Raw genomic sequence first — 22765 nt, 5'->3', positions numbered from 1 at the left:
CACTGTCAAACCAATCACCTATTAAAGGCAACAACAGCATAACATATCAACTGCTAATGCTCTGAACCACACATACATAGAGCATGCATTTAAATACAGATAAACCATCAACAGATCGTTTATAGAGACTTCTCTAGATAGATTTTTTCGGGTTTCCTCTCACCTCCCACTCCTTAACCGGCACATTTTTGCAGAACTGCAGTAAAGCAGAGCCTAAATAGCTACCTAGGGCTAAAAAAAAGAAAAGAAAATATGATGCATTTTGACAAACAAACAGTTGGTTTGCAACCTAAACCTCTCACTATCTTTAAGAAACTCCTGAAGACAGAGCTCTTCAAAGAGCACTTACTCTCCTAACACCTCTAACTAACTACCTTCTACTACCAGATCAGGAGAATCTCTCACTATCTTTAATAAACTCCTGAAGACAGAGCTCTTCAAAGAGCACCTACACTCCTAACACCTCTAACACACTAACTACTTCTAACCTCATTTCCTTCTTCCCCTCCTTCACTCCTCTATCCCACTACTTTCCTTTGACCTCCTTTAGGCCCTATATAAAGATGTTTTTACCTTTAACTTCTATTACTTTTGTACTTCATTATTGTAAGTCGCTTTGGACAATAGCGTGTGCCAAATATAATGTAATGTAATGTAAACCACTGCTATATTGCAATCCAGCTTTGAGGTTTTTAGTGTGATTGGCTCAATTACCCTCAAACGTAGGCTTCGTTCACATTACAAGCAACATTTCTCAAATCAGATTTACTGCTTAGATCACATGTGGAGCATCTTTTGCTGGAGTGGAGAAACAGGAAACAGTTGGTCTGAAGTTCATGCTCAGGTTGAGGAGGTGAAAAAAGGCCGGGCGGTTTGCTTTTGCTGTTTTTGCAGCTATAGCCGCACAGCTGCACCAAGAGATAGAGGGTGGGTACGAGAGAGAAGCATGTAGCGCTAATGCTAATGCTATTGCGTAAAAGCAAAAAGACGCGTGGATTCCAATTTGCTTGTTCACATTGATGTTGTATGTCCATGGATTGGATACGTATCCAATTTAGGAACACATTTGAAAATCCGGATTTGGCACGTTCACACAGCCATGAAAAAAATCAAATCTGAGCCACATTGAGCAAAAAATCTGATTTGAGTCACTTCAGCCTGGTAATGTGAATGAAGTTTTATTTTGGTTGCCACAGTAGCAAGCACAATTTGCACCATTAATCAAACTACATTACAAAACACCAGCTTTCCCTGTATACACTCACTGCAGGTAGTCATACTAAGAGTTTGGACATTAAATTACACCAAATTTTTGATCAATTAATCAAATGAGTATATAACACAATTTGCAGAGTGGGGACACAATTGTGAGACTGTGAAACTGGTCATCACTAATTACTTACCAGAAAACTCTTAGTTATTCACTTTCTGTTAAACGTGTGGTGTGTAGTGGACCACTGGGACTGGCCATTGTTGCTCACATTCAATACTTTGCAGGTAACTGGAAATAACTTGATGCAACAGTGTAGTGGTCAATATACCAATATTTAAGTTGTTATATTTATTTAATGTTTGCCTCATTTGTTGAATGCTTCAATTATTTTTTATATTGTCTGTAACTTAAACAATAGCAGTCAAAATGTCATATGTCATATGCATATGAATTGTAGATTAGCATTAAACAATTAAACAAACATAATGGAAAAGGCTATATAACATCAGATCCCCCTGTAAACACTCACTATAGATAGTCATAATGAGAGGTAAATCACACCAAATGTTGAATTAATTATTTTACTGTGAAAGAAAATGAAGCAGACATGGATTCTATATGACAACACAAATGCAAGAAGCAAAATTATTATTTTTTTTTTTTTTTTTGGGCTCAAGACTTTAAGCCTCCTCTCTGGATAGGGTGCGCTCTGTATTAGCAACCAGCACACCTGCTTATTAGAACAAACACAAGTGGCAAGCCAGAACAGCTCCAGATCCACAGGAACCATGTTCAACTCGTAAAAGCATTCTTGGGTTCAACTGAAGTGAATATAAAACTGCAGTGGTTGTGAGATATGTATGGTGGCTGTCCCATACATTTAACAAAAATAATAATAATACAAATTATTGATAAATGGACCAAACGAAATGCTCCAAAATGATCTTTATTTTTTCCTTCTTCTGTAAAGTTGCTGTTTTAGATTTAGAGATGAATGAATCAAATATGCAAATAGTCACTGTTTCCCAGGTAGGGATTAAGCCTAGTCTTGGACTACACGGCATCTCGAATGACGATTCTCCACTGAAGCAGAAATATAGTCAGTGATTAGGCCTAATTCCTGTCTGTGAAACTGCCCCATACAGTTTATGGAGCCGACATCCAATCATTTATTAACTATTTGAAAGAAGACATAAAAGCTAATTGGCTGTAGTTAGCCAGAATGTTACTGTTTGCAGCCATATGACTAAAATGAAGAAATCCTAATGCTCAGCTTCAATTTGATTTCATTATATATATATATATATATATATATTATATATATATATATATATATATATATATATATATATATATATATATATATATATATATATATGTATATATTATTTTGGTAGTGACTAGAGGGCTTGGTATCCCTTGCAAGCTTCTGCCAAAAAAATCATTTTTGAGTATGCAGTTTCTACATGTCCAAATGTTAGTATACACCCTTTCTAGATAATTTATTTGTTAATATTTAATTAGGTAGGTTTTTCTCACATTCTCCAGCAGCATCCCTGAAAATTTCAGTGCAATTATACATTTGTACATAACCTGATTTATTTACTTAGCAACCACCTAGCAGCACCTTCACAACCATCTAGCAACCCTTACGCATCTACCTAGCAACTAGGGGTTGCTAGGTAGATATCGTATTGTACACAATAATATCGCCAACATGTTTCAATATCGTTCACAATATTATACCCTGAAATATCGTGCCATATCAACCACCTCTAATTATCATATCAGGGAACCACTTTTTTTCTTTTTTTTTTCCCATAGTTTTTTTAGTAGTGTATTCTTGTTTTTTTTATTTAATTCAGTTTTTTTTTTATATCGGCAAGGGTATCATTATCGTGAAAATACCATGAAATATCGTTATAATATTTTAGGGCCATATCACCCACCCCTACTCGCAGTCACTTTTAAACTACATAGCGACCACCACGGATACCATGGCAATGCCTTAGCAACCACCTAGAAACACTTTAGCAACCACTTAGAAACTATATAGCTACAAAGACGGATACCATAGCAACACCTTAGCAACTATCTAGTAACCGCTTAGCAATGACCCATTTTTTCTATGCCAAAGCAACTGGCGGCCACACAGTCTCACTTCCTGGCTGACTTCCTGCCATGCTTTAGTCTTTCAATGTACCTGTTGCTGACTGTTGCCAAAGGTTCAGTCCACAGTATTGAATCCCATCTGTTATTGTAGCATAAACTAAACACTGAGTAAAGCTTCCTTCTTCTAACGCGTTCATAAAATTATGTTCAAGTATGTACATGCAACTCTGCATACTAAAATCACTCAGTCTCATCTCTCAAACTTGACTTTCATGCAGGTTCCCCGCCTTTTTTATGAATTTTGATTTGCCAGACTGACTATCAAACCACATCCAGGTTTCTTTAAACTCTGTTTGGTTTATTTGTACATAGTATATCCATACACAGGTCCTTTTCACTCTGGTTATTTACTGCATTTCTGTATATTAATCCTGTCCTGCTGTAGAGTAATTACCGTAGACTTGTTTAAAGGATTTAAATGCATGTATGTCCCGACACGTTGTGCGTGAGACAAATCTTCACTTGACGTGACTTGAGTAAGCCTGCCTTGTGGCCAGCAGTTACTTTCAGTTAGCTGCTTTGGAAAGTCAATGGTTATTGTGGGTTGGCAGGACTGCATGGGTACAAAGAAAATCAAGAACAGGCAAATGTGGCAGAGGTTCTGTAGAACTGGCTGGTTTCTTTTGTTCTTTTGTATTGTTCATGGTGGTCTGATCTGACTTCAGTTCATGGCACTTTATCAAACTTCTCTGAATGTTCCGTAACATAATTCAAATGGGAAGCTATGCAATGAGGTCTTTTTTTGATGCTTAATATATAAAAAAATAATATTTGTGCTAACAGGCAAATCATACAAGTACATACATTTCTTAATAAATAAAAATAGAAACATATTTTAACACATATATGTTAATAAATATGTGGTGGAAATGCATGAGATTATAGAGATATGTTTTTAGCAACAGCTGGAATGAATGCATGTCAATGGAATAAAAGATCAAAACATGAATTTAACAGTCTTTTTATTAAAACTAATGAATAAGGTTAAAACATGTGCATTCATTAAGTCTCCTAATTATGATTCAGACCAGTCAAGAGCTACATTAGATTGGACATGGGATGTAATCGTGTTGCAGGGTATACAGATATACTACAAAAGTAGCTTAATTTTGTGTCATTAAAATACAGTACAATACCCCAATAATGCACCTTGTCATCTTGCCAACTTAATAACTACAGAATGCCTCAACATATCAGCATAAACCATACAGTATATATGACTAAAAAGAGCTAGACAGAAATCCTAGTGTTTGTAAGAACTGCAGCGTGATCGTTCTTCTGTGAGGATTTGTGATTAATTCACTGTGGAGAACACTCAATAGTAAAGACTCCCTTCTAAGTGACTTATTTGACTTTGTTTCTCAGTTTTCAGCACAAACATGTGTTCTGAAGGATAATCCAGTGTCTAAGGAGAGCTCTGTGTCTTCTCAGAGTTTCCCTGGGGCTGTGTATACACCAGCTCAGAGCCTCATAATCAAGACACAAGCTTCTAAACAATGTTTTAAATCACTGATTTAAACGAAACGAATCACCCATTGAGTAAACTCTTTAGTTCCTGACAGCATTCAAACACCACATAGATCACATGATTATTCACAAAATATAATCAGATTTTTAAGAGCCACTAAACCTTAACGCATATTTTTTCCAGTTATTGCTGAAATTTGTTATTTTGAGGTAATGAAACATACCAGTACTGGCTTTATTTTTATAAACATTTCCTAACCTTTAAAAAACGCTTTTATTGTGGTCATTTTCACCTTTGCAGCACCCTCACAGGTATAACTTTACTGTAGATGTAAATGCTAAACCCATACATAACCCAATGCCCTTCCCAAACTACCCCTTCAATTTTTTTTTGCCTTTTTCAAATTTGAGCTGAGGGTGGAGTCAGCAAAAATCATGAAGGTTTAGTGCCAATTTAAAGTTTAAATATCTCTCAGATTTCAGTGATCGAGAGAATCAAAACATCAAACAAGGAACTGGTTCTTGTCGAGAACTTTGATTCCAAATTAAAAGTGTGGGGTGGCAGTGCTAATATTGTCACAATATATATTTTTTTCTTCTATTTTTTTCAGAGATTTTCTGGTTAGGATGGGCTCTGCTCTCAGACAGCTTATAGCTCACAGACAAAAGTTATTTTTAATTTTTATTTTACCAGACAATCACCAGATCAAATCTGCGCATCCTACCTCATTGTGCTCAACTCTTCAACTTTAAAATGAAGACACTATTCCTTCAGCTTTATCCTCTACAATATTATCTACCATCTCAGACAGAAGTTCTTAAAGCACATCTGACACCAGCTTTTATCTTCTATTCCATCTACATACACAGGAAACACTCGATCACCTAGAAAGTGTTACAGCTTATCGCATGTGATAGAGGTTTACGTGTACTTCCTTTTCTTGTCAGTGCAACCTGCTTTCACGGCTCTCACTGCACTTGTGACTACACATGTAGTTGTTTTCTCTGGTCTGGAACAGTTGATGAGTTTGTTTATTTGGAGTGTTTTCTCTCTCTGTTTGGTTTGTTTTCACACAGGCACAAACGTAAACACACAGTGTGAAAACAGCAGCAGAGACAGCACTCGTGTATAGCTGTAGATATTATCTGGGTAATATATTAAAATGTGCCTTATAATACTTCTCTGCACTTTCATTTCCTGATTATCTGATTAGTTAATGCTTCTCTTCAGGTTCTTTTGTTCCCTAAAATTGCAGCAGTTTCTCAAATACTTAACCTAAAGCTTCACGTCTGTGAAATTTCAGTTTTTTGAATCTGGACGGCAATTGAAAAAACAGGAGGACCAGTGAGTTTTTAGCTTTCTCAGTCACATGACATCATGTTCAGTAGCTCCTCCATTGGAAATGCACGCCTAAAATGTAATTATGGTGCACGGCAGTGAACAAATAGTTATTTTATTAAACGTGAGGTCACGAAATTCAGAGATGTGCAACAGTAATTTTCTCAGAGGACATCTGAGAAAAACACATACATGGTCGTTCCGGATGGGAATAAAATAACAGAGGACCCCCCCCCATAAAACAGAAAATTACCCCAGGACCCATTGGGATTAGATGCTTAAATGCTTCTTATCGTTTTAAATAGTAACGCACTTCACATCTGTGTCACTTTAGCTAAGAAATAAGAGTTGTGGCCTCACAGCTGCATGTATTTCTCACTAGAATTAATCTATACAAGGTCTTCCAGTCTGGCCTTTTGCTCTCGTAAACAATCAGTAATTTCTTACTTTCTACTGATAATAGATTTTTTTTACATCCTCCCTCCTTTATGTTTTTAACCCCATGAAACTAAACATACTTATCTTATAATCTTACAGGACTAAACACACGCAGTTCTTTTAGGAAGTTTTTCGCTATAATCTCTATAACCACAGGGGTAGTGAATCATTGCTCTAGTTTTCCAGGGAGCGCCCCAATGTTCTGTTTTTGACCCCTCCTTTTTCATATCATCAACAGTACAGATATAAGTCATTAGTAATCATGGTCAAGTGTTACTCACAATTTCATCATAGTCACTGTCAGCATGCATCATGATATATAACACAAACTACATAATGACTTCTCAATCTTACAGTACACAAAGATAAAGTTCTGTTCGTGGGCCCTAAACCTTGATTAATAACTGCTGCGTGTTCCTATTAGACCCCATTCATAAAGTCATTAAAAGGGCAACAGTGCCCTGTTAGTTAAAGAAGTCGCACTGACATTATTAAATTAAGAAACAGAATCAATAATTTTTGATGATCTCCATTGTGAACATTTTGTTTTCTTAGTAAAGTGAGCCCATTAACATCAGTGAGCCAATCATTTTACTTTCTTGATGTTTTTAACATCGCTTTTTCTTAATTTAATTTCAAATTATTTAGGATATAAATTATTTCTAATTATTTAGGATATAATTAAACATAGCTGCTCCTTACTAATGTTTAAAAAATTAAGTGTAATTGTATCACCTTGCTAACAATTCTATCATTTTCGTTTCATTATGCTAATGGAAAAAATGACAAATTACAACAATTAGTCGCTATAATTGACAATATTGATATATAGATATATATATATATAGATATATATATATATATATATATATATCTATATATATATATATATAGATATATATATAGATATATATATATATATATATATATATATATATATATATATATATATATATATATATATATAGATATAGATATATATATATATATAGATATATATATATATATATATATATATATATATATATATATATATATATATATATATATATATATATATATATTGTTAATTTGTAGCACTACATGAAGTGCTGAGGACAGAAATACAAATTACATATTATTTACCATATTTTTTGCACCCTATAAAGCGTACTTTAAATTCTTCCATTAAAAAAAATCTATCCAAAATTTAACAGTGCATTTTATTATCTGGCGCTCTTTATGTATGAATTCTATCAGTCGGGTATTAAGGAGCAGTAAAGCCACTCTGCTAAAGTACAGCATAATACAGGAGTTTTAGTGAAGTTTCTCCAGCACAGAGACTGGAGCAGTATTAGCATTAGCCGCTAACAGCAGCGCTAGGTCTTTCGCTGTTCAGAGGAGAGTATATTGGACTTTAGTCTGCATGTTTACTTTGTCAAAACAAGCTACATGTGAAGAACCGCTAGCTAATAGCAACCTGGGTTACCATAATACTCATGGTTCCTCGGTATAGCAATGCCTTATGTCAGAACACATTTTACCATTTCTGCACAATACTGCACAGCTCAGCACTATATTCAGAAAATTTGATGCAAAATGCTGGTACACCTGCTTGTGGTACATGTGAGCTTCCTGTTACATTACTTAACCACCGGAAATTCATTTAAACATAGCAGAAAAAGTTCTCACATTTTACCAAACAGCTCACATCACCACCATCTTATAAATGCATCACTGGCCAGTTTGCACTGTTTTGCACTTTGTGGTCATGTAGCAACATCTAGAGATGATTCCCTGCAGGCTGTGGGTGGCACAATTTACTAGGGATGCACAATAATACTGGAATGATACTGGTATTGGCCTGTAATTGCTTTTTTAGAATAATCAACCTCGGCAGATATGTTGAAAAATTCAAACTGATACTAGCAGATGTATTTAGGCCAAATCCCCCTTGGCCCTACCACTTACCCCTACCCCTTCTTTTCGAGTGTAACCCTTCCCCTTCAAGCACCTGATATGCCATCAGGAGCGCGCAAGTTCAGTAAGCTAGCAGCTGGTTAACTAGTTTACCTTAGGGGTTTATCGGTCGTCTTCAGAAAAAGGAGAGAAAAGGTGCAGAAATAAATTATTGGTGTCCATTGCTTAATTTCTCTGTAAATGGGAGCTGAAATTAGCTTTGATTAGCTTTAATTTTATTAGATTTTTCCGCTCCACCTTAAATGCTGCAGCCCCTGCTGTCTATTGCACCATTTAAGGTGGAATGGGAAAGCTAGCTAGCTAGCTACTGAGTCACACTGAAGACTTTGGCCATAAAACAGTGAAACTACACATTAAACTATGGTAATATTGTGCTAATCGTCACTTTTGGTGTTGGTTTCTTACTAGTCATTCTCATACTCATACTCTTTCGTTTGAAGTGTGCACCTGAAAAATTTCTGTATGAAGGGCTAAGCAAGCCCTATCCCTTCACCTAACCCACCCCTCCAGCCTAATATAATGCGAGACACCCCTACCCCTTGGCGTACACACGCAAAACAGAGGGGTAAGGGGTAGGGCCAAGGGGTGAAATGGGATTGGGCCTTCTGTATGTCAGAAAAGTGATGCCCCCCCACAAATAAATATTGGTTTGGTATTATTGCCTCTATTGCCTCTATATTGAGTATATTTGCATTTTAAATTAAGATCTACTGTTTCTACTGACATGTCCCAATGCTCTTTTCTATCTCAATACACAAGGTTTTTTACAAACACACACAAAAAATGTAAAAAATGTCTCTCTGCAAGTTGTAAATGTGCATATCGACATCAGCCCAAAATTCCCATATTGGTGCATCTCTACAATTTACTGATCAATAATATGCAACAAAAAGAAAATTAAATTGAATTAAAATGGCATTAGAAAATAAAATGATGTCTTCTAAAGTAAAAACAATCAACATAATTTAAAACTAAAAGACCCCAAACATACTGCAAACTCAAAGCTAACAAGACTTCTGTTTACTAAGGGCGTTTTAACCCTTTACACCTTACACAAGATCCACTACTCCCTTCTTTGAAGAATGGGCTCAGTATTACTAGTTTACACAGAATTTCCTCCTAATCAAATACAAACAAGCATTTTTTAACAAGAGGTATTACAGGTGTATCATTGTGTATCTCTTATGCATGATGATCAGGTAATGGAACAGCTACTTTTCATGCTTATTATTCCACATTAACTAAGACAAAACATATTTTTGCAATTCATTCATTCTGCACTGTGCACTGACATTATTTAACAATAAAATACTATTAAACATGTCTTCTTATGAAAGCAGGTCCAGGCTGTGTATTGACAAGAACTGATACAATATGTTTTGTGAGAAAGAGTTAATAATTCCACAGATCACAATATATTCTGCAATTCACTTGCAAACCACATTTTTTCCATCTTGTCCCAGATCTCATTTTGTTCTGGTAATGTCAGCAATGTCAGTCTTGTATTTTGCATCATGCAAAAGTGAGATATGATATGAGCCAGTTTAGAGGCTACTGAGGTCATTTTGTTTATTTTTCAACAGTCAATCCTATGTAAAATCACAAAATACATACCGCAAAGCAAGCTAAGCTAAATGTTTTAAAAATCAACCTTACACTATAGTCTTCATTTCTGAGATATCTGGATCTAAATGCTGTAATTTATCCTGGGTACAGACTACAGGTATTGCAGTCAGGGGAAAAATAATAAATAAATAAAGAGACCACCTAAAATGATGAGTTTCTTTGAATTTATCAAATTGAAAACCTCTGGAATATAATCAAGAGGAAGATGGATGATCACAAACCATCAAACCAAACTGAACAGCTTGAATTTTTGCACCAGGAGTAAACGCATAAAGTTTTCAAAAAGCAGTGTGTAAGACTGGTGGAGGAGAACATGTCAACATGCATGAAAACTGTTTATTTCACCAAATATTGATTTCTGAACTCTTAAAACTTTATGAATATTAACTTGTTTTCTATTATTTGAGGTCTGAAAGGTCTTTTTTTTATTTCAGCCATTTCCAATTTTCTCTAAATAAATGCTCTAAATGACAATATTTTTTATTTGGAATTTGGGAGAAATGTTGTCCGTGGTTTATAGAATAAAACAAAAATGTTTATTTTAGTCAAACATATACCTATAAATAGCAAAATCAAAGAAACTGATTCAGAAACTGACGGGGTCTTTTTTTTCCAGAGCTGTGTATAGCATAGAAGATGTATATTATAAAAAATTATACACTTTAACCTCACTGCAAATGTAAATGTCAGTATTCCTGTGAATTTAATTATTATGATTTATTTAGCTGATACACTAGACACTAGACTACACAAGTTTTAACTAAATATAGAAGCAGATTCTTAATTAATTTAAATTTGCTTTTGGTTTACTTTTCACAAAATCAAGTCCAATTGGAAATGCAGCAGAAACTGCATTGATAAATATTGACTTGTGTCATAAAATAAAGAAAATAGTAGGGCTGGTTGATGACCTACAACCTCATGTGTTTCAGAAGTGCTCTTAGATAAAATAAAAACTTAAAGTATATAGTTAATTAAAAGTAATCCTTTGTAACACATACGGCATTTAATTGTAAATAGCAAAACCAAATAAATTCACATAAACCACCCATGCACAAGCTTTTTTAAAAATAAATAGCACTTATGATATTATGATACTCATTTTGTATGTCTTGCATAAAAGTAGTTGTAAATATACTTAAGCAATAGGGTGATTCTCACGAAATCAGACTAATGAGGTGGCATTAAGGAGTGTGATGAACAGGTAAATGCTATCAATTTGGGAAACACTGGTTTATAAACATCTCATCAAAGGCTATATTGGAAGTGATTAAAAGTAGACATTGTGATATTTTAAATTATGTATTTTTTATAATTTAGTGTGAAATTCTCAGTACCGCAACGCGTCCATTGCTGAATCTCGGCTCTTCAATTACACAATTTTAATATTTAAAATAAATAAATAATAAAAAACTTAAATGTATCTCATAAAGTAAATTGTTACAGTCAATAAAAATGTATTACTTGGAATTCATTGGTAAAAGAAAAGAAAATATTTAGAAAAATAACTTTGGTCAGAACCAATGTTCTCAGCCTCCGCAACAATTTTCAAGCACCATTTAAGACCACAAGGAACAGAAAAAAAACAGCCATTTTGAGAGGGGGGACACCTTTTAGTATGACACCCAAGATGGCTACCAGGTAAGCACCTAATTTTATACCTCTCCAGATAAATGTTAAAAACTTGGTTGTCAGCGAGCATACACAACTTTTTGTTTCTCATTACCGAAACAGCTAGTTTTTAATGTTTAAAAAATGAAAATGTTATTGTGTTTTGGGAATTTTTAAGGTTTTTAAAGTCTAAATACAAAAAGCTAGCAAAAGTTTAGCCAGGCATCATGGTGGCCCCACAGAGATCAAAGAAGGTTAAGGTCCCTCATACTCCGCAACAGCCTTCTCATACACCGCAACAATTTAAGGCCTGTTGCGGTAGAGAGATTCACTGTTGCGGTAAAGAGAAATTAATGTTTTAAGTGACATGAACTTATATATATATATATATATATATATATATATATATATATATATTGTTTCATAAAAAAGCCTTTATTTACTTATAATAAACAATATATAAAACAATACATGATGCAATTTCAGATAAAAAACAGATTTATGTAGCAGGGCAGTGGCACCCATATAACTTCCGCATAAGATATAAAAATAATATATAAAAATAATAATAATAATATATATATATATAATTTTCATATATATAATATATACATTTCATGAAACAACTTTTATTGTTATAAACTGTTAATAAAGGTTGTTTCATGAAATTTATTTTTATAAACTTTTATTGTTATAAACTGTTTATATGTATATATATATATATATATATATATATATATATATATATATACACATTTTATGAAACAACCTTTATTAACAGTTTATAACAATAAAAGTTGTTTCATGAAATGTATATATTATATATATGAAATTTATATATATACACACATATATACATTTCATTAAACAACTTTCTTTAATTTTATCTTTAATTTTAATTTAGTTGCACATTGATGTTTACATTTTTCATGAGATTAATGCTTAATACAAAGATGTTTAATGAGATGTTGAATTGCTTGTTTCATACTTAAATATTTAATTTCAATTTAGTTGTACATTGATGTTTATATCTGTCATGAAATTAATACTTAATAAAAAAGTTGTTTTATGAGATGTTGAATTACTTATTTTGTATTTAAACATTCCATTTCAATTTAGTTATACAGTGATGTTTAAAGTTTTAAGGAATTTATGTCTAATGAGGTATGTTGAAATTTGTTTTATTAAAATACACAGTTCAAAATAGGATATTTTCACAGCTTGAGTCTTACTGAGAATAATTTTCAACAGCAAATACCACATTTTGTTCAATATTACTACTCCATACAAAACTCAAGAAGTACATCATTAGAATTTGTTATTTATTCACAGCATTCACACTCTGTGTTTGTTGTGTAAAGTGTTATTGTTAATTAAGTAGGAATCCTTGTAATGACTCTCTTTACCGAAACATTGACTCTCTTTACCGAAACACCATTCTCTTTACCGCAACACATATTTATTTACTAATTATTTTACTGTTATAAAACAAATTCTAGTTTATAATGGTATTTGGATAAATTGTATTTCTTCATAGGTCATCTGTACTAAATAAGAAATTATACATGTAATTTTTCAGTTAAATATCCTGAAAAGACAGGACATGAATCATGAAATCTGTTGCGGTAATGAGACAAATCATAAAATAAAAAAAAATGGGAAACTTATAAATATAATATTTTCTGGGTTATATACACATATGAGCACAACTGTTAATAATATCTATTTAAAAAGTAACAAATGTGTAACTTTTAAACCATATCTGTTCTGTGTTATCATGTTGCGGTACTGAGAATGTGTGTGCTCTGACTGACTAAAATGGTGCAAAATATACAGAAAAAAATTATAAAATTAAAAAAAAAAAGTATTTCTAAAAAGTTCAGACCCTAGTCTTGCATAACAAAAAGAAATTTTATATTTAAATGCCTTTTGAAAATTTTCAAGTGTGAACCCTTTTAAATCTGTTTTTCGTGAGAATCACCCAATAATACACGAGAGGGAGTGCTATAATGTATAACGTGCGCCAACTATTGGAGGCATGGTGTTCCTTCACTGTGCCTATGGGATCTAGCGACTTCAGGGGTGTATAATGACATTGCATTTGGTTTGTATTTGGTTTGTAAGCACTGCATCATTGCTAGGTTACCTGTATGTGGCGGAGTAATACATGGAGAGCTTCGGTTACAGTACATTACTGGCTAATAATGTCACTCATAAAACTCCTGTTAGACAATCAGATTGCAGGGTTGGAACTAACTATGGTATAATGGTATTTATAATAAATTGCAGAGTGATATTCAGGATGCTTCTTACCTTATGACAGATCTCTGTCTTAACCTCACGGAGAGCTCGGTCTGAGAACACGCAGCCGCAGGTGTGAAGGAAGCAAAACCTGCAAAACACACATTACGTAATATATTATAGGCTTATTTAAACACTACAGAAAAATGAATCGATTAATTTTATTTAATGATGATAATCCAGTTTGCTTCAAGAGTTCAAGCCTCTGTCACACTTTATCAGAAGAGTGCAATGCATTGCTTTCATGTGGAAAAAAATATATATTTTTATAATTTTTTTAGGGGGGTGAATACAAAGAAATAACTATATATAAACTTTCTGCAGGAATAAATTAATTAAATCAACAGTGATCACTATAAAACATTCAAAACCTACTGTTTTGTGATTAATTGGTAGTATGATTATATCTTTTACCAAAAGAGGACAGACATTGAACAAATATCGAAATATCAGTCTGATGCACATAACATGGCCTGCAACACAGCTCTAGGTATTACCACTGATTTAATTGATTTGACATTCAAAATTGATTTGAATATATTGCAATTCTCATGCTATAGCTTTATATAAAATAAAAAAAGCATTAAAAAGGAATACGAAACAGACAATTTTCTTGAGCTCTGATGAAAGCGGCCCGAGTTCAGGTTGGGTAGAGAATCTAAACTCTTGTCCATGTCTGTATATTTGCAAATGAATTGTTACTAGTATTAATGCTAATTTAAAATCTCTTTAATTTAATTTAAGATATGATGTGCATTTAAGATATGCACCGTTTCTGATCCATAAGATAACATTTGCAGTGTTAAAATGACAAACAGGGGTGTAGTCATAAAATTTACACTGATATATAAGCTGCACACTGACTTCTTTTCATAGTTTCAAAGTGTCATTTTGTCAGTGTTTTCCCATGAAAAGATATACTTAAATATAAATGTGAGGGATGTATTCAGGCTTTTACAAGTTTCAATTCCTGACCCTGTGATTCCTGACCAGTCATGCAGTGTGCAAACCACAACCACTAAAAGGTTCCTGACAATGAGACAGCAACTTGTTTAGTGTGACAAGTCCAGCCATCTAATGTACAAGGTACATTAAGGTTGTCATTTTATACAGAATTAGTGGAAAATAAATAGCAAATAAGTTCTGATATTGCACATAATGAGCAGAACTATTGCACATAGAGCAGCAAAACAGTCACTCCATGTGAGTGTATAGTGATAAATGTAGCACAGTATAAACATTTAAACTGTACGGCTGTATTTATCAGATGATTTATCAGTCTGACAGCAGCAGGAAGAAGAAAAGGAACTGCAGTATCTCTTTTCCACACACCACAGGTACTGTCAGAGTGGTGCATGACTCAAGTAGACAGACAGACACGCACAAACTCACTTACGCAGACAAGACAGACACACGCAGAGAGACACTCGCGCGCAGAGAGCCAGACAGGCAAGCAGACAACAGAGACAGACAGGCAGAGAAAGACAGACAGGCAAACACAGATAGGCATGCATGCACAGACAGACAGGCATGTACACACAGACAGGCGGATGCACGCAAACAGACACGCATGCACACGAACACCTGCATGCACACAAACAATCACACATGCACACAGACAGACAGACACGCACGCACACAGACAGACAGACACGCACGCACAGAAACGCATGCACGCAAACACCTGCATGCACACAAACACTCACACGTGCACACAGACAGACAGACACGCATCCACACACAAACAGGCACGCATGTACACAGACAAACAGACACGCACACAGACAGATAGATAGTTACGCATGCACGCAAACAGACATGCATGCACGCAAACAGACACGAATGCACACAAACACCTGCATGCACACAATCACACATGCACACAGACAGGCACGCATGCACACAGACAGATAGTCATGCATGCACGCAAACAGACATGCATGCGCGCAGACATGCATGCGCACAAGCAGACATGCATGCGCACAAGCAGAAATGCAGCCATAGTTGAATTGCTACTCTGTACCACTATTGCTACCAGACTTTACCACTAAACCCATGAGAAATGATGTGCAAAACTTAAAAAATGCTGCAGAATAAATCACTTAAAAACGAGAGTGACACAAAGCTGTACAAGCCTGAATCACGGGCTTTTCTGTATATTTATATTAATAAGAATAATTGATACTTAAATTTAAAGTGTACTTCCTTAAAAGCACACCCTCTGAGAGAATTCTAAATTAGTAACAGGGTCATTAGTCCCTAGTCACTGTTGTTTTAGGGCTTTCTATATTTAGTATTATAGCAGGGTCTCCTCTCACTGTGAGGGTAATCTCCTGGCACCAAGTCAAATATTTGTTCCCAGAGTAGCTCGAGGGTGAGACTGAGAGGAAGAGATAAGGCCTTTGGGAGTAAATGTACTAAGACAGTAGTTCTCACAGCAGCCCTCAGGGAAATCCATAGAGTACACAGTTTTTTACTGGAGTAAAAAAAAACACACAACACACATACACACTCGGTCATCTCTGAGAATCGGTTTCAGAAACACTGATTCTAGCTGGAAACTGTGATTAATGTCAAAGTAATCATAGACGTGTTCAAAATTACTGAGATTACATTCATGTAAAAATCCAGAAAACTTGCTATTAACGTGGCAGTCCGTATAATTTTGTTTCTAAACTGAAAGCAGAAGCATTTCTGACTGGATAAGGTACAAAATGTTGTGTTTAATGGTACCAATGTGCTGGAACAACCATCACTGCTAAGCCTAATAATATATAAATTCTAAAAATTGGGGTGTAGAGTTCTTCTGGCCACGTCACACGTCTTTACATACTTATGTCACACGTACAGCCTCTAAAAGAGGATCCAGCTCAGTATTACTAAAACATGAGTGGCTGGTGGAGCAATGGAGACTTCAGAAGGGGAAACTTAGACCATAGTAGCTCATTCATCCATAGTAAAACCAAAGAAACGAAAGAGTGAAGCAAGCTTCGAAGTCAAAAAGGAACATGTGAGTCCGTGCTGAAACCAGAATTAATAATGAATTGCTCTGTGAGTGATGCTGAGTCTGACTGAGCGTGCTCTCTCTCTCTCTGACTGAACATAAACTGGAATTGGATTCATCAAAATTGCATACTGTCTTTTTCACAGCTTATGAACCATAGAATTCCTTAACAAATCAGCTTAAAGCATATATTTGGCTAGAAAGAAATCCTACAGTTTGTAAATACTGCAGCATTATTGCTCTCTTGTGAGGATCCATAATGTATTAATCTAAGGGAAAAAACAATCATTAATAACACATATATATATATATATATATATATATATATATATATATATATATATATATATATATATATATATATATATATATATATATTGTCAGTGCCAGTCTGGCTGCACTTTTAATGCAGGAGAAAAAAAAGGAGAAATTTAAGTGAAACCAAAATAAAGGTAAACCTAGTTTTGGACCATTTCTTTGTTATCTGTGGCTCGATTATTGGTAGGGGGAAAAAATCGATTAGAATCAAAGGCCATATCACCTAAAATATTGTGTATATTGCCCAAAGAAACAGATCTACTTCTCCCTTTTTTTGAAACAGCTGCTTGCTAAAACAATCAACGCTTAGATGCCAAACCACTCACTTCTTTACTTTCTATATTAATGAGTGCACTATTTTTAACACGCTATATTTAGCAGAAGCGTGCAATTTGGGACACAGACCCTGTTTCTCATTGGCGCATGCTGTTCCAGCCCTAGTCGCACATGAATGAATGGATTCATTTCAAGGAATCTATTTCTGTCCAGATCATCCCATTCCTCCTACCACTTATTCTATACATACAGATTTAGTGTAGGTCGCATATCTGATGATAGACAGCTTTCTTAGCAAACATTTCAGCTAGCCACCTGCACGAATGTTATTTGTGAGTGTTTCTAATTTGTTAGTGTTCAAAACATGACCATACAAAAGAAAAGCTTTTTAATCTGGCAATTAATGTTTGTAGTATGGATAAATTAATTCACTAGGGGGCAGCATTTCCTATCTATTTTTAGTAGGGGAAAAACAAACTAGACACTAGAATAATTTTTACAGACATAAAATAATTTAATAAACCCTTTACAAAAATATATTGCAGTAGTAGACATTACTACCTACAACAGCGATTTTATACATTTACACAATAACATCTGAGAAAATAGTTTTTTGTCAGATCATGATCATATGTTATGCAATAATATCAACATTTATTTTTTTATATTTATTGTAAAAGTACCCTAAGATATGGTTAGATTATTTTGGTGCCATATGGATTATCAGGTTACAACTTTTTTTGCTGTTTGTAGGAAAAGAAAAATTGACACTGTTCTTATTTCCCATAAAATAATATCAGATTGTATCTGTCCAGTATCATTTATTTTACTTTAATCCTGAATATATTGAGTGCATTTTTAGTATTATGACATGTCAGATCAGTGACTTTCTTTACAATCTGGTAAAAATCTTAATTAGGGGTGTCCCATATCATATTGTATGCATTAATATTTCAAATAAAGTTAAAAATAAAATTAAAAAATATTAATTTTGCTGCAGTGGTGAATTTTTAAAATTAATTTGTTTTAAAATTAAATATTTTGTCATGAAATATTGTGATATTATTGTAGGGCTATATATATGTTTCAAGACATTAAATAAAATTTAGTAATTTGTTGAAAAGATGTTGAAAATGTAATTTGTAATCCGTAAACCACCTAACATAGTACTCTTTACAAGTTACAAGCAAGATCAGATGAATGTTCATCTGTTTGTTCATTGAACAAACTAATTTTTGGCCAAAGAAAAAGAGTTTAAGACATACTTGAGTAACCTATGATTATCTGACAATAACATCTGGCATGGTGCAACAAGCAGTACAGATAGAACTGGGACAGAGTGCTCTTACTTGTGTTTGCCATTCATCTCCAGCCCCACTACAGGACAGATGAACATGGCGCAGTGCATATCCTCATAGCAGTCCCCTTTAGTATTCCTCCTCTCTCCTTCCCAGGCAGGGTTTTCGGTCAGGTTCAATTCTTTCACATCCTGTAAGACAAAAAATGACTCATATATTTTCTTTTAAACCAACGTTTAAACTTTTAAACCTAATATACTTCATAATGGCAGTGGGTCATCTTGGGTATATAGTTATATAGTACTTTTGTCTTGGTAAGATGAATGGTATTGAATGCACTTTTGTGCAGATCACAGTTGGGCCACAGTTGATTACAGGCACACTGAAGTACATTAATGAGGCCCTACAACATATGAGCCTACCAAAGATGAACTTTTACTCCAGCGCACTATTTCAACAGGACAATAAACAAAAAAGTCAATAAAAAAACACTCAAAAATTACTCAATAAAAACAGTCTTTTATTGAATGTATTTGAAAGGAAAACATGTTTTTGCTTTCCTATATTGGCACAGTTTTGTTCTGAAAATCATATGATATAGAAGTCAGATTAACATAGCTCCATTTTCAGATCAGTTTTGTCCTATAGATCATTGACAGGTGACCATGCTGTAGGGAATCCTTTAGTCAGGTCAGGCTGTTCTGCAGTCAGCCTTGTTTCCATTCACTTTCCTTTATTATGGTAAGCTAATGTTGTATTTGGCTGATTTTGCAGTCTTCTAAATTAGGTAATGCTAAAGCTAAAGCAATAAACAATACACAATACACAGACACAATACTAATACACAGACACCCTGCTGTACTTTAGTACTACATCAGACGTTAATTATTATCTTGAGAATGATTATTAATTTATTTAAACAAAATTGTTGTTTTATTCTAGGACTAGACCATAGAACCTTATAGTCGTTGTTTTTATAGTCAAATCGTGTAAAAGCATTTTAGCTTATTGCAGTCAGGTCATAGGCCTATTTATTAAAACAGTTAAACAATAATTAATCTAAAATAGATTCTCTGACATCCTCACTCAGCTCGTCTGGTGAAGCTATTTCCTCACTTTACTTCTATTTCATTACTTTAAATTCTCCAAATATTATAAAAGTAAGTTACTCTCTAGCACTTCTACTGTAACTGCACCTACTCACACTTACAGTAACTACACCTTAAACATGTTGCTTTGGTGAAAATTAACATGCATGATTCACAACTAATCGTCATGTTAGATGAACACACCTGACGGTCAATGACCAATTAAATATATATTTTTTTCTCACCTTGATTCCACGAATATGCGCTACAACCTCGATATTTGGTCTTTCTGCTGATTTATCCAACAGGTACTCAATGAGAGCATCTTTGTTGTACAATCTGTTAAAATAATAATTTTGTCAAAGGTGTCAATAATGAAGTACAAACAATTTGTTATTACTATACATTACTGGAGCATTATTTAGATTACACTATAGGACACTGTGGTGAGCCCTAAGCTTTTGTACTTAATGGCATTTTTCCCCTTATGTTACTTTTACTTTTGTACTTAAAATAGTTTTGTAAAACCAGTAATTTTAAATTTTTACTTGAGTAAAAAGCTTGAGTTGATACTTCAACTTCTACAGAAGTATTTTAAACCCTAGTATCTATCCTACTACCTGAGTAATTAATGTTAATACTGTTGAGTCCTTTGAATTTTTTAATTCAAAGTTTTTATAATTTGAATCAGCTCAACCATTTGAATTTAACAAACCATACATGTACTTATGTATGTATTCATATGTGTGTGTGCGTGTGTCTTAAACAAATGTGAATATTACATAAGATGAACTGGTACTTTTGGCAGTGTGGGCAGTGTGCCAAGTCCTGCTGGAAAATTAAATTAAATTAAATTAAATCTGCATCTCCATAAAAGTTGTCAGCAGAAGGAAGCATGAAGTGCTGTAAGATTTTCCAGGAAAACACTGCACTGACTTTAGACTTGATAGAAGACAGTGGATCAACACAAGCAGATGACATGTCTCTCCAAACCATCACTAATTGGTGGAAACTTCACACTAGACCTCAAGCTGCTTGGACTGTGTGTCTCTCCACTCTTCCTCCAGACTCTGGTTCCTTGATTTACAAATGAAATGTAAAATTTACTGATGATCAGTGATGGTTTGGAGAGTCATGTAATCTGCTGGTGTTATATCAAGTCCAAAATCTTAGAGCACTTCATGCTTACCTCTGCTGACAACTTTCATGGAGATGCAGATTTCATTTTCCTGCAGGACTTGACACACTGCCCACACTGCCAAAAATGCCAATTGGTCTTATATAATATTCTTATTTTCTGAGATAATACATGAATTTAATATAAGACATAAATGATACAACCTTAATATAATGAATATATTAGAAATAAGACTCTTAATCAAACTTACTTCCCAAGTTCACAAGCCACAATGGGCCGCCTGAGCTTCTCCTGGCTCAGGGCGCAGTACTTCCACTTAGCAGCAAGTTCAGCATTTTTATCCACCTGAAATATACAAGATTTAGGTCAAATATTAATCAATACTAGAACGTAATCTATATTAACAGCTCGGCTTTAGCTTATTCTGTCATCACTATAACGTAAAACTATAGGTTATGGCTAGTCGACAAGCTAGGTTAGCTCACCTAGCTATGCTAGTTGCTAACCTAGCTAAGCTAGTGTTAAGTAGCCAAACAAACATGTTTTAAACCAGTGGAAAAATAGTATTAGCTAATGCTAAATAGCTACAAACTGCATACAATTAAACAAATAACAGACTACGATAACTAGCTAGACATTTATCAGGTGTTGTTAAAAGTGTAAATTAAAAGACATAAGTTAGCTAGCTTAAAATGCTAACTTCTCACTTAACTGTTCCAGTCCACCTTAAATAGTATAGCAGTTAGCCGGCGTAGCTAAGTTAAGCTCCATATACTACTATCACACTACTTAAGGTGGAACGGAACAGTTACCCAAGCTACAAGCGTCAAATTCAGATCCCCAAACCAAACATCGCTGTGTTTTACTACCTTTTCCACCTTCTTCGGTCCTTTAACCAGTTCATGCCTTTTGGGAATGGTTCCTCCGTCACATCCCATGCTGAAATACCAAGTTACTGATTTTATAAACTCTTAAAATAAGCTAAATATCCACAAACACACAGAAACGGACAGCTAAGCTGGTTCAGACAGTCGACGAATAAACAAACGAGGAGAGCTCAGAAAGAGGGAGCCTCCGCCTACAGAACTCCGCCCTACCGCCACCGAGTGTTCTCCAGCTAAAATTAACAGTTTGTAAAATGTTTTTACCTATTTTACGTGTTTAAACGCTAGATGGAGCCTAATACTTCTGAATGGTGTTGAATAAACTGTTCTAGGGCTGTATAAAACAGTTGGGGCTGCTATAAACTAATCTTTAATGTGCAGGTTTGATGTCACCTAAAATCATTTGTGATATTTGATAAATGTAATTATTTGTGCAGAAAAATATTATACATATAAAAGACGATAAAAGATTCTAACTTTTGAAATATTAACTACACCTATATATATATATATATATATATATATATATATATATATATATATATATATATATATATATATATATATATTTGCAACAGAGCAGAAGAATATTTAAATCTAACTGACTTGTAGTTATATAACATTTCTTATTCT

At 34.1% G+C, this 22765-nt stretch overlaps 1 protein-coding gene across 1 annotated transcript in view; it reads right to left on the bottom strand.

The window, feature by feature from the left end:
• rtf2 (replication termination factor 2) overlaps positions 1–22313 on the bottom strand; it is a 51980-nt gene extending 29667 nt beyond the window's left edge. The window contains exons 1-5 of the mRNA XM_007252676.4: positions 22118–22313; positions 21499–21593; positions 20356–20449; positions 19074–19213; positions 14139–14217 (exon numbers count right to left, since the gene is read on the bottom strand). Coding sequence (XP_007252738.2) covers positions 14139–14217; positions 19074–19213; positions 20356–20449; positions 21499–21593; positions 22118–22186 — 477 coding nt within the window. The 5' untranslated portion in view covers positions 22187–22313. The remainder of the gene's footprint in view (positions 1–14138; positions 14218–19073; positions 19214–20355; positions 20450–21498; positions 21594–22117) is intronic.
• Between the last annotated feature and the right edge of the window lie 452 nt (positions 22314–22765).

Source organism: Astyanax mexicanus, chromosome 5 (genome assembly GCF_023375975.1).
Source record: "Astyanax mexicanus isolate ESR-SI-001 chromosome 5, AstMex3_surface, whole genome shotgun sequence".
Taxonomy (NCBI): Eukaryota; Metazoa; Chordata; class Actinopteri; order Characiformes; family Acestrorhamphidae; genus Astyanax; species Astyanax mexicanus.
Note: the sequence above shows the minus strand (reverse complement) of the source record. Positions and strands in the feature narration are given on the sequence as shown.